Raw genomic sequence first — 14,980 nt, forward strand, 5'->3', positions numbered from 1 at the left:
GCCATCCCCTTACAAACCTCAATCTGTGTTCTGGCCCAGGCATCTCCTTTATCCCCCGGGAAGTGGGCCAACACCTGGTCAGTATCAAGAAAAATGGCAACCACGTGGCCAACAGTCCCGTGTCCATCATGGTGGTCCAGTCCGAGATCGGTGACGCCCGCCGAGCCAAAGTGTATGGCCGCGGCCTGTCAGAAGGCCGGACTTTCGAGATGTCTGACTTCATCGTGGACACAAGAGATGCAGGTCTGTGTGGTCCCAAGGGAGAGGCCCAGAGCTTGTGGGAACAGACTTATTTTGCTGAATCAGTGTCATCTTTTCATCCTACCAACTCCTTTTCCTTACTGAGCATCGTCAAGCTATAGGTCCTTCTGCCTGCATTGTCTTTTATGCCTCATGACCATTGGCAAAAATAGGATTGTCTTTGTTTTTTAGATGATGAAACTGAGGCTCGCAGGGCTTAGAGCCCCCTCTGCCCTAGGATCTGAACCCAGAGCCACAACACCTCGCAAACCCCTGTTCTCTCATCTGTTCTCCCACCCTTGTTCTCAGCTTCCCAGCGTCTCTCCAAGCAAAGAATGTTGGGTTGGCTGGCCAAGACCATGGTCATCTGAGCAGAGCTTTTGTGGAAATGAAGCATCTCTTTCTATTCTTTCTTTGAGATGGTTTGAGTTAGATTATGTCTCTTCCAAGCTCGCCACACCCCAGTCCGTCCAGTCATCTGCTTTCTTGAGGCATGGCCACACTGGTGAATTCTAGACAAATTCTAACCCAGGGGAGAGGGCTGGAGAATTTCTGGTCCTGGTTGGGAGATACTCCCTGTTAAACCTTCAGATCTGCTGACCTAGTTGAGGTAGCCAGGGGCTGTTTACAAATTCAGAATCTCAGGTCTGGCTGTGGATAAACCCCCGAGGTAGGACGTGCAGTTCTTAGAGCATGAGGGCAGAAAGTCCTCTCCAGCAGTTTGCACAGGGCACATCGTCTATGGGATATTAGTAAATACCCTTCAGGAAAGCGTTCTGTGGTCAAAACCAGGTTCAGCAGGTTGTTTCACTTTGGGACTTCTCAGGGCCCTTAACCTACTCATCCCGCTCTGGGCTCTGCACATGAGGCCGCCATTGCTTTCTTTCTGCTGTGTAGAAATAGACTGAAGCATAAGGGTCGATGTCCTTTCTCCATTCATCGGGCTCCCTCTTCCTGAGGAGTTGCTATCAGAACAGCCTGGGGCTGCTGTGTTGCAGGTTATGGTGGCATATCCTTGGCAGTGGAAGGCCCCAGCAAAGTAGACATCCAGACGGAGGACCTGGAAGACGGCACCTGCAAAGTCTCCTACTTCCCCACTGTGCCTGGGGTTTATATTGTCTCCACCAAATTTGCTGATGAGCACGTGCCTGGTATGTGTATTCCGTTCCCCTCCAGATGGGGTGCTTGGGTTTTCTGTAAATGCTGTGCTTTGGCCTCTGGGCTGCTCACAGGAGCCTTCTTGGGTCTTGTAGGGAGCCCATTTACTGTGAAGATCAGCGGGGAGGGAAGAGTCAAAGAGAGCATCACCCGCACCAGTCGGGCCCCATCTGTGGCCACTGTTGGGAGCATTTGTGACCTGAACCTGAAAATCCCAGGTGGGTGTCACGGACTAGTGGGGTGGGGAAGCCTTGGCTCCAACCCTCAGGGCAGTGGGTGCCTTTGGGAACCAAATTTAGGCATGGCCTAGAACACAGTATCCAAGTCGGCTGTGCTGACCTTTTCATTTCACTTCATTTCATAATTTTCTTCTCTGTTTATTTTCATAGAGGCTCATCCAAGAATAATAAATCTGTTTACCTCGCTACCTTTTTCCAATTCCAAATAAAAATAACTTTATTGGGTCACATGGGGGAAACGTAGATATGCTTTTAGATTTTTAGATTTACTATCTGTCAAACAGAATCATGTCAGTGAAAGAAATGGCCCAGCCGATGCCAGTGTCTGGAAGTATTTAAGAGGTGGCAGCCCAGCGGCATCCTTCTAGTATTTCTCTTTCCTTCCTGAAATTAGAACGAGGGCTGTGCTGCAGATCTCACTGGGCCACATCTAGCCCTTTGGTGGTGAATCATTCCTCATGGACCCCAATTAGCCAGTCAACAGGTCACACGGTCTGTCTGAAATGTGGCCCAATTTCTTTCTATAAAGAATCCTTCCAGAGAGAAGTCACTGGGAGTGGAAGTTTTGAGGCTCCTCTGCCCAGAAGTTGACATGTCCTATGGAATTGCACAAATTCTACAGAGAAGGGAAATATAAATCATCTTCAGATGGAGCTTGTGTTGCAAGCTCTGGAGAGGAGGCTGTCTTTCTACACCTCCCATCCTTCCGAACGTCAGGGAGCTGTCGACTCCGCCTTCTTGGCTTTAGTTAACGGGTTCTTCTTGTGTAGTCACATCAACATTGGGTCACATGGGAATGTGGCAAAGCCTCATTACTGTAGAGTTCAGACATGATCACTTAAGAAGAGCTTTACTGGGCTGGGCGTGGTGACTCACTCCTGTAATCCCAGCACTTTGGGAGGCCGAGGCGGGCAGATCACCTGAGGTCAGGAGTTTGAGACCAGCCTGGCTAACATGGCAAAACCATATCTCTTCTAAAAATACAAAAATTAGCAGGGCATGGCAGCAGGCACCTGTAATCCCAACTACTCAGGAGGCTGAGGCACAAGAATTGCGTGAACCTGGGACGCGGAGGTTACAGTGAGCTGAGATTGCGCCACTGCACTCCAGCCTGGGTGACAGAGCGAGACTTTCTCAAAACAAAAAAAGCTGTACTGATCATTTCTGGTCATAAACAGTTTGTGTGCCTCAAGGTGGAGGGAGGAAGTGTCACCTCCCAGAGAGAGCCTGGCTCACATCTTAGGTGCAGAGTTGGACCCTGGCTGCCCCGTCCTCACAGCCATGTGTGCTCACTTTCCAGTCACATCAGTGTACTCCTCATCCACTGTTTTTGTGGGCATCTTCCCACTTCAAAAAATGGACATCCACATAATCTCTTTCATGACCCAGATAAAATGCCATTTCATTCAATGGAACTGTTGGTCATAGAAAAAGAGAGATTCCATTTCATGTCTAGATGCATCAACCTTCGTTACTCATCTCTGTGCCTCAGCTCCCATCATCAGGGCTGCTCTGACATTTGCCACCCTGTGCTCAGGCTGTGGGCCAGATGCCCAGGAGTGGGCTGGGCTGGTGCATTTCAGACGCTGCCACACCTTGGCAGACCGCCCTCTACATTTCTGCGCACTCCCCCACCAGCACTAGGGCTGTCTCTTCTCACTTTGGCCAACCTGATGGAAAAATATGGTGTCCAGTATTCAGTTTCATATCTTCAATTACTAGTGATATGTACTGTGTTTTCTTTTCATTTGCTTTACATTTCTCATTTGGCAAAATACCTGTTCTGTTCTCTGTTTATTTGTTTCTTGAGGAACTAGCAAGTATCTGTGCAGCGTGGACGTTTACCCTTTCTCTTAAGTCTCTTCCAGCTCTTGGCCATTTTGTTATTCTTTTAGTTACTTAGTACCAGATGACTCTGGGTGAGGCTCAGTTTTCCCCTCATTACCCAAATGATCCTCTCAGAGAGCCCCTCCTCCTTAATGGAGGACAGCTCACTAACCAGATGTCCTCCGGACCCAGGTTTTGCAGGGCATTGTCGTTAGTTTGGGCTGCTTTAGCAAAATCACATGAACTAGGTGGCAACCAACAGAAATATATGCCTCACAGTTGTGGAGGCCAGAAGTCCAAGATCAGGTACCAGCATGGCCAGATTGTGGTGAGGGCCCTCTTCCAGGCTGAAGACCGACAGTGTCCCCTTGTATCATCACACGCTGGAGGGCAGAGGGAGCAAGCTGTCTGAGACTCATATAAGGCCACTGATCCCATCACAGGGTCACTCCACTTTCCTGACCTTATCTAATCCTAATTGCCTCCCCAAGGTCCCACCTCTTAATCCCATCACATTATTGGGGATAGGGTTTTAATATTCGAATTTTGGAGGGACACAAACATTCAGTTCATAACATGGGTGACCCTCTTTTCAACCTCCCTTCCCTTTTCTGTCCTCAGGGGTCAGAGTCATGAACTGCTCTGCCCAGATCCTGTGGGGCTGGAGGGTGCAGTTTCATACTGGCTCTAGGTGATGGCAGTGCTCCGTGCCCCGCCTGCGGCCACCTGGCCTCACCACGGCAGTACAGGCACAGTCATTGGCATGTCGTGAGCAGCTCACGTAGAGTGATGTGGTCTTGTATCCTAGCGCTGGTGACCCGAGACATTGCTTTTCTGAAAGTATGGCCCCTGGTCTTTGGTTTGCTCAAAGCTTTGCTCACGCATGGTTTCCCTTTTGCCATTGGGACTGACGAATGTTCACCTTTTTCTCTAACTTTGTCTTGTTGCCTAATAGAAGTGCCAAAGCTTCTTGACAGTAAGGGATGATGGCTCTTGTTTTCTACCCTTACCTACCTGTGAAAAGGAGCCCATCTATGCATGACGGATGACCACGTCACCTTTGGCAAGAAGTCTCAGTGCCCCTAGCATGGGTGGCCTGAAGGTCCCTGCCCACTCCATGCTGGCCACAGGAGGGCAGGCACCCAGCCTGAAGGGAAGGAAATCTGGGCACCCCATGTCCACTGGGCTGCATACACCTTGCTCTCGGCTGCTTGCCCTGCATGTCCTGCCCCGTCTCAGGCCCTTGCCCTAACCCTCTTCTCTCCCCCAACCTCCCTCCCTCTTTCAGAAATCAACAGCAGTGATATGTCAGCCCACGTCACCAGCCCCTCTGGCCGTGTGACTGAGGCAGAGATTGTGCCCATGGGGAAGAACTCGCACTGCGTCCGGTTTGTGCCCCAGGAGATGGGCGTGCACACGGTCAGTGTCAAGTACCGTGGGCAGCACGTCACTGGCAGCCCCTTCCAGTTCACCGTGGGGCCACTTGGTGAAGGAGGCGCCCACAAGGTGCGGGCAGGAGGCCCTGGCCTGGAGAGAGGAGAAGCGGGAGTCCCAGGTGAGCATTCTGGGCAGGATTTTCACCTGGGAAGAATATGAGTTGAACCCAGGCAGTGTGGGCACCCACATACTTTTTTGTCCTGTTCGAAAGAGAAGACTTCTGATAGGTGGCATTAAGGGACATTCTTTAAAACAAGGTATCTATGACTAAGTCTGGCACACTTTGTGACTAAGCTTTGCTCACGTAAAGCCAAACAAGTTTCTTACTGGGAGCCTCCTTGGAGCCTGTAACTTATTAGTGTATATCTGAGTCTCTAATTGGGGAGCAGAGTAATATTGTTTCCAGAGCATCTTTCAGGGCTGATGTTCTGTGGAACACACTAGAAAGCTACAAAACTGACTGTAAGCATCCTTTCCTAAGGTTGCTGCTGGTGGGAAGATCTGTGGGGAAAAAATGGAACATTCTCATCTTTTTCTGGCTTGGTTAGGGTGTATTCACATTTTAAAAATTTTTTATTTAATATTTTTGTCTTTCTTTTTTTGTTAGAGATGAGGTTCCACTATCTTGCTCAGGCTGGTCTTAAACTGCTGGGCTCCCGTGACCCTCCTGCCTTGGCCTCCCAAAGTGCTGGGATTACAGGCATGAGCCACTGCGCCCAGCCTGTTAAGATGTCTTCAGAGTACTCCAGATGTCCTGTGAATTTAGATATCACTAGTGATGCTTAGGAAACTTCAATGATGGACCTTGCTTGGTTTCTCCTTGGGGTGAGAGAAAGAGGAAAGGGCTAGCAACAAATGAAACCTAGCGCTGCAGGTTTGAACAAGAATAGAAGAGGGGCAGGGGCTCTGTGGGGCTCAGTCACTAACCAGGTGTCTCTTTGCTCTCAGCTGAGTTCAGCATTTGGACCCGGGAAGCAGGTGCTGGAGGCCTCTCCATCGCTGTTGAGGGCCCCAGTAAGGCCGAGATTACATTCGATGACCATAAAAATGGGTCGTGCGGTGTGTCTTATATTGCCCAAGAGCCTGGTATGTATTCAGGGTTCGCAAGAGGACATTTTCCTTGTTTGAACCTGGTTAGGTTGCAAGGACCAGAAATCCATCAAGTTTGCTGAAGTCAATGAGGATTCTATGTGTATGGGCACATGGGAGAGCCTCCTAGAAATCCAGTTGCAAGATACATGGCCAGACCTCCTAAGGGTGGGAACGCTTGTTCTAGTTGCCTCTTGTCTTTCTCCATTAGCCTCTCTGCTTCTTGCTTTCATTCAATTGCTCCATTCTTTCCACCGACCAGCCTTTGTCTGCCCACCCATGGCTACCTTGGCTGGCTGCCCCAGAAGAGTGACCTTGGCATCTGAGCTCCCTCTATCAGGAGTTCTTAACCTTTTGTGTGCCATTAACTCTTGCCATCTGGCAAAGCCTATGGGGACTGTTCTTGGGATAATGTTTTCAAACACATGAAATAGGTCACATTATAAAGGAAATCAATGATACTAAATACAGTTACCAACATCTTATAAGAACAAATATGCAACAGAAACATGCATATCTTCATTAATACATTAAATCATAAGATTTGGTGACAGTATATTAACTGTCATCAAAGCAAAGTAATAAGTGAAAATTATATGTCAAAATAACTGTAAAATGACATAAAAACATCTATAATTTTTAATGGTGATGTAAGTAATATGTACTTACAATGTGTTGTGATTTCTTGTCAACATTTCTGAAGAAAGGACATGGTAAATTTCAGTTAGTGGATGGTGAAAATTAAAGTGTAGTTTTTTTCCCATTCAAGTCCATGGATCTCCTGAATTCAATACACAGGCCATTTGGGGACCCTGTGGGCCCCGGTTAAGAGTCCCTGGCCTTGCCCCACTAAGGAAATCATATTGGCCCAGCCTCAGCCAGGCAACTCCCACTCAACCAATCAGCTGTGGCCATTGAGGAGGGCTGGGTCTCTCTGAAGGCATTTTATCCCTTGGTGAGAAGCAAGAGGCCACTCTGGGTCCAGAGTCTCTGAAATGATGGGACTTTCCTGTCCTCATAGGTAACTACGAGGTGTCCATCAAGTTCAATGATGAGCACATTCCGGAAAGCCCCTACCTGGTGCCAGTCATCGCGCCCTCTGACGACGCCCGCCGCCTCACTGTTATGAGCCTTCAGGTGAGATGCAAGGAAGCATCCATCTCCTTGGCCACAGGCCGCCAGTGAGACCCCTGGACTCCTGAGGCCGCTTCAATGTCCCCTTAGGTGCTGAGGCCCCTTTTCACATTTTGACCACAGATGTCACCCAGTCACTGGGGAGCTTTCCTGTGGCAGAGTCAACTCCCCATACACTTAGGGCAGATGACACTTGGGGCGAGCAAAAACAGAGCCACAGTCAACAACACAACTTAATGTTTGGGGACAAGTTTGTTTTTAAAGGTTTATTTAAGAGAAACAAAGGAAGCCTGTTCATAATTGGTTAAGGGATAACAAGGGCTTTCAAAACAAAACCAACACAAAAATAACAGTGCAGTGATGTTTTAGCCTGCTGTTGTTGGCTGCCCTTCCTCAAGAAAGTCAGTTGCAATTTATTATGATTCATTTATAATAAGTGTGCAGGGAACTATGTTAAGAGCTTTATCAGTGTTACCTCAGGAAATCCTTGCAATAGCCTGACAAGTAGGTTCTCTTGACCCCATTTTAATGATGGAAAAACAGAGGTACAAGGAGGTTTTGTCCACTGGGAACCGCTAGTATGAGGCAGAGCAGAGGCAATGTGGCTCCAGAACCTGTATTTTTGTTTGTTTGTTATTGTTGTTGAGACAGAGTCTCACTCTGTCATCTAGGCTAGAGTGCAGTGGCATGATCTTGGCTCACTGAAACCTCTGCCTCCCAGGTTCAAGTGATTCTTCTGTCTCAGCCTCCTGAGTAGCTGAGACTCCTGGCATGCACCATCACACCCGGCTAATTTTTGTATTTTTCGTAGAGATGGGGTTTCGCCATGTTGGCCAGGCTGGTCTCAAACTCCTGACCTGAGGTGATCCGCCCCAGCCCCCTCAACCTCCCAAAGTGCTGGGATTACAGGCATGAGCCACTGTGCCCCGCCAGAACCCGTGCCCTTAACTGCAACCTCTCTAACCCCCACCTGTCGTTGTGGCACACGGTTGCATAGTCCATCCCATTAGGATACCAGGAGATGCAATGTTTCTCCTCGTCCTAAACAGGTCACTTAATTCAAGGTTGCACTAGCACCTTCAGCCAAACTAAGAACCATCAGGGATGCCTCTGGGTTTTTGCCCAGGACACTGAAAAATAATTAGGTGTCTGAATTGGGAGTAGCAATTAAGTTGTAAAATAACATTGAAATCCCAAAGTATGATTTCTGGGTAAGAGTTTCTAAACAGCCTTGAGCTGCCCCCAGTTCTTGAAAATATTGGATTCATTAAAATCCAATCTGATGTCTAAGATCAGTGATATCATTGGCTCTAGTTCCCTACACTTGGTTTACATTTGAGATTCTAATCTTACTCTGAGGGGAACTGGGATACCTCCAGTCCAAACGTTAGTCTTTCATTTAGGGACGTAAACAGAACCCAGACCAGACTCAGTCCACACATTGAAGCGGCCTCATCCAGAGAATACCAAGGGTACTAACTGGTTACTGTGGTGTAGATGTTTTTCTTGTGTTTCATTTAAAGGCTTCTTAACAGAAGTGTCCTTTGTGGCCGACTTCACTAAAACCTACAGAGGGAGATAAACCCAGCACTTGTTGAGGGCAGGAGCTGCCCTCATGCATCTCGAAGATTTCTTTCGAATCTTCCGAGGCATTTATCTCCCTCTTGAGGATTTAGTGGCAAGTGGATTCAGGTAATGTAAATTATGCTGTCTAAAAGGAGCTGGTTTGGAAAAGTCCTCTCCAGGAAGCTTTTCTGTAGAGTCCTCTCGTCATAGCTGGGTCATAAATGTTTCAGTAAGTACACAGCAGGCTGCTTCTCAAGCTTTTGTAACCAGCTGCTGCCGCAGGAGGGGTGTGTACATCAGCACGCCCCCTGTTCTTCCCGGGTCATTTGATGCCGAGTGATATGTAAATTATTGATCAGAGATTTCGCAGAGGCCCACGCAGCAACATCTGGGGCTGATTAGCAAAGAGAGGCATGTATCATTTTGTCTTGCTTTTGAGACTTTCTAGGAAATTGGAGTAGGCTGGCATTTGGGGTGGGGGTGGGATGGGAGTGATCTGGTGATCAAAGACTCTCTAATTCTGTGTTTCATCCTCCTTCCTCAGTCTCTATCCCTTAGGGCAGCACAGTCCAATAGTAGGTTCTGCAGTGATCAAAATGCTCCAAGTTTATGCTGTGCAGCATGATAGCCACTAACCACATGCGACCATTGAACATCTGAAATGTGGCCAGAGGAACCAAGGAGCTGGATGTTTAGTTTTATTTAAGTGCATTAAATTGAAATATGTGTATATATGGCCACATGTGGCTGGTGACTACCAAATTAGCCAGTGCAGCTTTGGGACCTTGCCATGAAGATGCGGTTCTTGGACCTCAGCATCACCTGAGAACTTCAATCCCAGACCCACTGGATCAGAATCTGCATTTTAATAAGATTCCCAGATGGTTTGCTTACACATAAAGTGTGAACCATGCTGCTTTAGAGTTATTGCCTGAGGAGTGGCTGTCCGACCAAGTCTAAATCAAAATTACTGACTTGTAAAATGCTGCTGTTCGGGATTGGCCAGTCTTAAAATATCTCAAATGTTGTTGCTCAGCTTTGTTCTTAACCATCTGAACTTCTGATCCCCTCCTCCCAGAAGAGGAGATAGTTTCCAAGACAAAGTATGGGGAGTGAAACTGATCCAGAGAAGAGCAAAAGCTATGTCTTTCTATGACTTCTTGTGGGGATACAACCTCTAAATGCATATTAATATTTAATAATAAGCTTTTGTTTTCAAGCCTCTCTGTGTATGGGCTAGGCCCTGTGCTGAATGTTTTGCATGCACAGCTTAATTTGATCTTTATAGTAGCCCTCGAGATGGATCGTTATTATGCCCATTTTACAGATGAGGAAACCAAGACTCGAAGAGGTTTGGCAACCTGGATATATAGCTAGGAAATGGTAGGAAATCCAGGGCTGATTCTTAACTGCTATGGAATACCGCCTTCTTTGCACATGTAGCCCTTTATAATATGTTCCTCCAGGTCTGCCCTTGAGATAACAAACAGCATAACATAAAACTGTGTTTGTGTTTGTGAGTGCATGACTTTGTTAGCTGCCAGTATTCTCCTAAAAGAGGATACTTTTTTGACCTGGAACATACTGGGTTTTCTCACCTGCACAGGTGTTATTCTGAATGCTGAGATGATAGTCCTTTTGACCAGGATATCTCAAGTATCCAATCATCTCTTGAAATCATCCCTTCCAGGCTGTATCAAGATGGTGTGCATAGGAGACCATGCAGATGCACATCTCTGCTGTCTTACGTTAAAAATGCAGAATGGCTCACCTGCTCTTTTGTTGTCATATGTTATATAGAAAAACATTCTGGGCCTATTTGCATGAGAACTGTCACCCAGAGTTTTGGGTAGGGTCAGTGTGTGCCACTGAACAGGAACACTGAGGGCCATAACCTTTCTAATGTATTAAATTCTCAGGAATCGGGATTAAAAGTTAATCAGCCAGCATCCTTTGCTATAAGGTTGAATGGCGCAAAAGGCAAGATTGATGCAAAGGTGCACAGCCCCTCTGGAGCCGTGGAGGAGTGCCACGTGTCTGAGCTGGAGCCAGGTGAGCAGGAGGCCTGCTGGGGGGTCCCAGCACCAGCGCTTTCCAGCAGAATGTTCTTGTAAATGTGCGTCCCAAAGGAGGGCTGATCGGTTTCATTACTGCCAGTGAGCCTCTGGATTCCCTTAGCTGTTGCCAGACGTTGTTTATAAATTCGCGTTTAAACCTGTGCCAGGAATAGGCAGACCCTTTACCCTGGGAGAGAATTCTCGTTCTTTCTTTCTTTTTTAAACAAATGCTGGGCGGGATGCAGTGCACTAACCTGGGAGGCCAAGGCTGCTGTGAGCTATGATTGTGCCACTGAACTCCAGCCTGGGCGACAGAGCGAGACCCTGTCTCAAAAAAAAAGAAAGAAAAGCATACACACACAACACAAAAACAAATGCTGCTTTGTTTTCTGTTAGTTTTTCAGATTCCTTTTGCATGACATTCATTATGATTTTTCTTTCATATTGTAACAACATCTTATAGATTTTTATTATATCGTTGACCTTATGATATGAGTAAGCATACTTTGGTCTCACTTTACTCTAAGGGAAAGGTAGGTTAATGTTCTGTAAATTAAAAAAGAAAATCTGGGTCTCTAGGCCCTAGTGTCCTAAGATTTTTCTTGCTTGGTGCCTTGGTATATGGAATTATCTGATTTAATCAACTTTAAAGAGACAATGTTACGGTGAACATAATACATTTATTAAGTGTCAGAAACTTGAAGGAAGGTATAGGGCTCAAAGAGTTGCTCACAGTTTAGTGAAGTCCTGGCCAAAAAGCAGATGATGACCCCAGATGATCGCCATTACCACAGGAGAACTGAGAAGCAAATGGTGAAGATGGTCAGAGCAGGAGAGAGAAATAGTTTCTGCCTTGGTGAGTTCAGGAGGGCTTCTCAGAGGAGGTGACATTTGGTGTGTGCCTTGATGTATGAGGGGGAGACCTATGATCACTGCCTTACAGGGCATTTGTTGTGTGCCTGGCTATATTTGTATAGTGTAGTTGGAAATCTAGGCTCTGACCAGGCATGGTGGCTCACATCTGTAATCCCAGCACTTTGGATCAGTTGAGCCCAGGAGTTTGGGACCAGCCTGGGCAGCATAGTGAGACCCCGTCTCTACAAAAATAAAGTAAAAAAAAAATTAGCCAGGCATGGTGGCACACACCTGTAGTCTACTTGTGAGGGATGAGGTGGGAGGATTGCTTATGCCCAGGAGGTCGAGACTGCTGTGAGCTGTGATCATGCCACTGTACTCCAGCCTGGGTAATGCAGCAAGACCTTGTCTCGAAAAGAAAGAAAAAGAAATGTAGGCTCTGTGTGAACGTTGAGATCTATGTTTCTCAGTAGGCAGAAAGGGCAGTGGGGAGCCTCAGGAGGAACAAGTAGGAAGGATGGGGTCAGATCCCGGTTTTAGTCTTAAAGGCCAGGTGGCGAGCTGGTGCTCCCAGAGTGGTCCATTTGAGAAAGCAGCAGCACTGGAAATGGAGAAGGCCAGAGAGCTATGGTAGCCATAGAGAATGAGAGAGAGAACCCATTCCAAAATGTTCCATGTAGCTTAGTGATTGGGCGGCAGATGACAGTACAGTTATCAGAACTAGGGCCAGCCAGGCAGAGGGTGGGTGAGGATTGGTCAGGGCCTTAAAGGGTTTAATGTTTTGCTTTGAGGGGTTTTGAAGGATCCCCGATACCCACATGGAGATGTTTACTAGATCACTGTGAGGTTTGGTGGCCTCAGCCCAAACAGTCCCTCACTGAGTACCCTCCCTCTTCTCTTAAAGCCAATGTGCTTCGGGAGAAGCTGGCTCCACCCCAGGCAGGATTTGAACCCCTACAGATATATGAGATCATTAGCATGACACAGTTACTATTGATTGCAAATTACAGGATGCCCAGCTCAAGCCAACTCACACAATAAAGGGGCCCAGTGAGTTGCATAACTGGAAAGTTCAAGAGATCCAAGATGGGTTTCAGCGATTTGATTTGGTCATTGAGCTGTGCCCTGCAAGGCCTCAAATATCTCTGCTGTTCTGCTTTGTGGGCCTGGTTCTGAGGCTGGCCTTCCTCTTGATGGCAGGATGGCTCCAGCAGCACCAGATGTCCCACCTTCACGCCACATCAGTTAAGAATCATCTCTGGATTCTTAGAAGTCGAGAGGCTCCTTTCCCAGAAGTCTCCAGCACATCTCCCTTCCCATCTCACTGACCTGGACACATGACCACTGCTGAGTCATTGCCTGTGGCTAAAGAAGTGCCATGTGTTCACTGACAAAGGCTTAGCGAAGGATTTTTCCCTGATCCACTCAGGGACCACACTTGGACGTGGCAGTAGAGCCGGCTTCCCCTAAAGCATATTGGCTTTAAGGGAGGCAGATGGGGACCTAGCTAGGGGACTGTTGGGGGATGTTCAGTGCCAAAGGATGTAGGGCGCACAGCTCCATGGAGATGCGCCTCTGTGGAGACCTCCAGAGGCAGGGAGAAGAGCTTTGGGGAACACAAATTCTGAGAGGGATGAAAAGTCCTAGGAGCCAGGGAGAGACTGAGAGGCTACCTGGAGAGGTAGGAGGAGAACAGGCTCTGCACCCTGGGCAGGAGGGCTTCAAGGAAGAAGTGGTGGTCAGGTGGTACACAATGGGTAGATGTTCTAGGTGCCCATTTCAGTTAACAGATTACCTTGCTATATGCTGTGACCCAAACGCACAGCCAAAAGCCTGCCCTGTGGGGCAGTTCCTAGCTTTGAGCTTAATTAAGGAGCATTAATGCCAGTTGAAACCATTTTTTCCCCTTCAACTGGCCAAATAGAGAAACGTAGAAGAAGCGAGGTTGTCTTTTTTCCCTTCATATATATTCTTTTTTATTTCTTGTTAAACCTTCCCAAAACAGAGACATTCAACAGTAGTTAGAATGGCCATCTCCCAATGTTTAAAAAAAACCTGAAGCCCCGCAATGGATGAACGAAGTAAAGGGTAGTAACCTAGAGTTCAGCTGGGTAGGCTACTGTGGAGCCTCAAGTGGTGAGGTCTTCCAATTTCAGAGTGATGTGTCTTCAACTTGTATCATCGTTTTAGTGGAAAAACATCATTTCATTTCATCGTGAGATTCATCTCACGACAGGATTAGTAACAGCACTCACGGAATTTCACATTCAAAAAGTGAGGTTTTCTGAAGAAAGGAACGGTTCTTCTGAGGCAGGGGTCAGAGTCTTGTCCTGTGTTTATAGGATTTGTGATGTGGATGTGTTTTCCTTGGGGCTGATGAGGGATACCCAGGGGGATCCGTCTGGTTCTGAAATCCAGGATGCTGAGTGCCAGGCTCCCTGTAGAACTGCTGATTTTAAATGGGCCATCTCGGGTTGGCCTCCATCCTTTGTCCTCACTGAACTCGGGGGCGTCCATTTGCCTGATTTCACCCTGTGCCTTTGCTCATTCTTTTAGATAAGTATGCTGTTCGCTTCATCCCTCATGAGAATGGTGTTCACACCATCGATGTCAAGTTCAATGGGAGCCACGTGGTTGGAAGCCCCTTCAAAGTGCGCGTTGGGGAGCCCGGACAAGCGGGGAACCCTGCCCTGGTGTCCGCCTACGGTGCAGGACTCGAAGGGGGCACCACAGGTAACCCACTCCTCTGCTTCTTGAAGCCTTAACTGAATCAGCTCCAGGGACAAGCCAGATGGAAATCCTCAAGCCCCGTGGAAGCTTTTTACACGCGCTTCCCATGGAAACTGGGGTCATGCACACTTTGGAGGCACTTGCTGTCCGAAGCTGTTTTGGGAGTTGCGGTTTGGCCCGTGGTAAATTCAGAGTGAGAGCTTGATGGCTGTGTTATCACACCTCATTACTGTTAGTTGTGATTCAGATTTCTTCCTCTGCCAGGTTTCTTGACTTTCAGAACAGGATGCTGATAGTCAGGGAACACAGCACAGTGTCATTAATTTTGAGGGTTTCTTTGCCTACACAGAATTCATGATGCATCCAAGGGGGCTCCTACCCATCTGTTCTTTCATGGTACCGGCCCCCCAGAAGTGCACTGAAGCAGCAGTAAGACCTGTCCCAGCCCATCTCCTCCTCTTTTTACTCTCAGATCTTAATGGAGGAGGAGAAAAGACTGAAATGGTCAAAGAATTCTGAAGCTTTTTGGACCCATTGCAGTTTATTTTTATTCTTTGCCACAGATGGGACATGTTTGATTGTGAAAAATACAGGCAGTGAAGAAGTAAATAAAGTGGGACTCACTCCATCTTCTCTCCTCCTCCCCCA

The 14,980-nt window shown here is 47.5% G+C and overlaps 1 protein-coding gene across 1 annotated transcript in view; it reads left to right on the forward strand.

Annotated features, from left to right (window-relative positions):
- Nucleotides 1-14,980, forward strand: part of FLNB (filamin B) — a 166,038-nt gene that overhangs the window by 144,257 nt on the left and 6,801 nt on the right. Inside the window, 8 exon segments of the mRNA XM_033210256.1 lie at nt 40-243; nt 1,239-1,391; nt 1,494-1,616; nt 4,753-5,019; nt 5,850-5,987; nt 7,012-7,127; nt 10,610-10,742; nt 14,159-14,335. Of these exon segments, the coding sequence (XP_033066147.1) occupies nt 40-243; nt 1,239-1,391; nt 1,494-1,616; nt 4,753-5,019; nt 5,850-5,987; nt 7,012-7,127; nt 10,610-10,742; nt 14,159-14,335 (1,311 nt within the window).

Source organism: Trachypithecus francoisi, unplaced genomic scaffold (assembly GCF_009764315.1).
Source record: "Trachypithecus francoisi isolate TF-2019V2 unplaced genomic scaffold, Tfra_2.0 Lachesis_group0, whole genome shotgun sequence".
In the NCBI taxonomy this organism is placed as follows: domain Eukaryota; kingdom Metazoa; phylum Chordata; class Mammalia; order Primates; family Cercopithecidae; genus Trachypithecus; species Trachypithecus francoisi.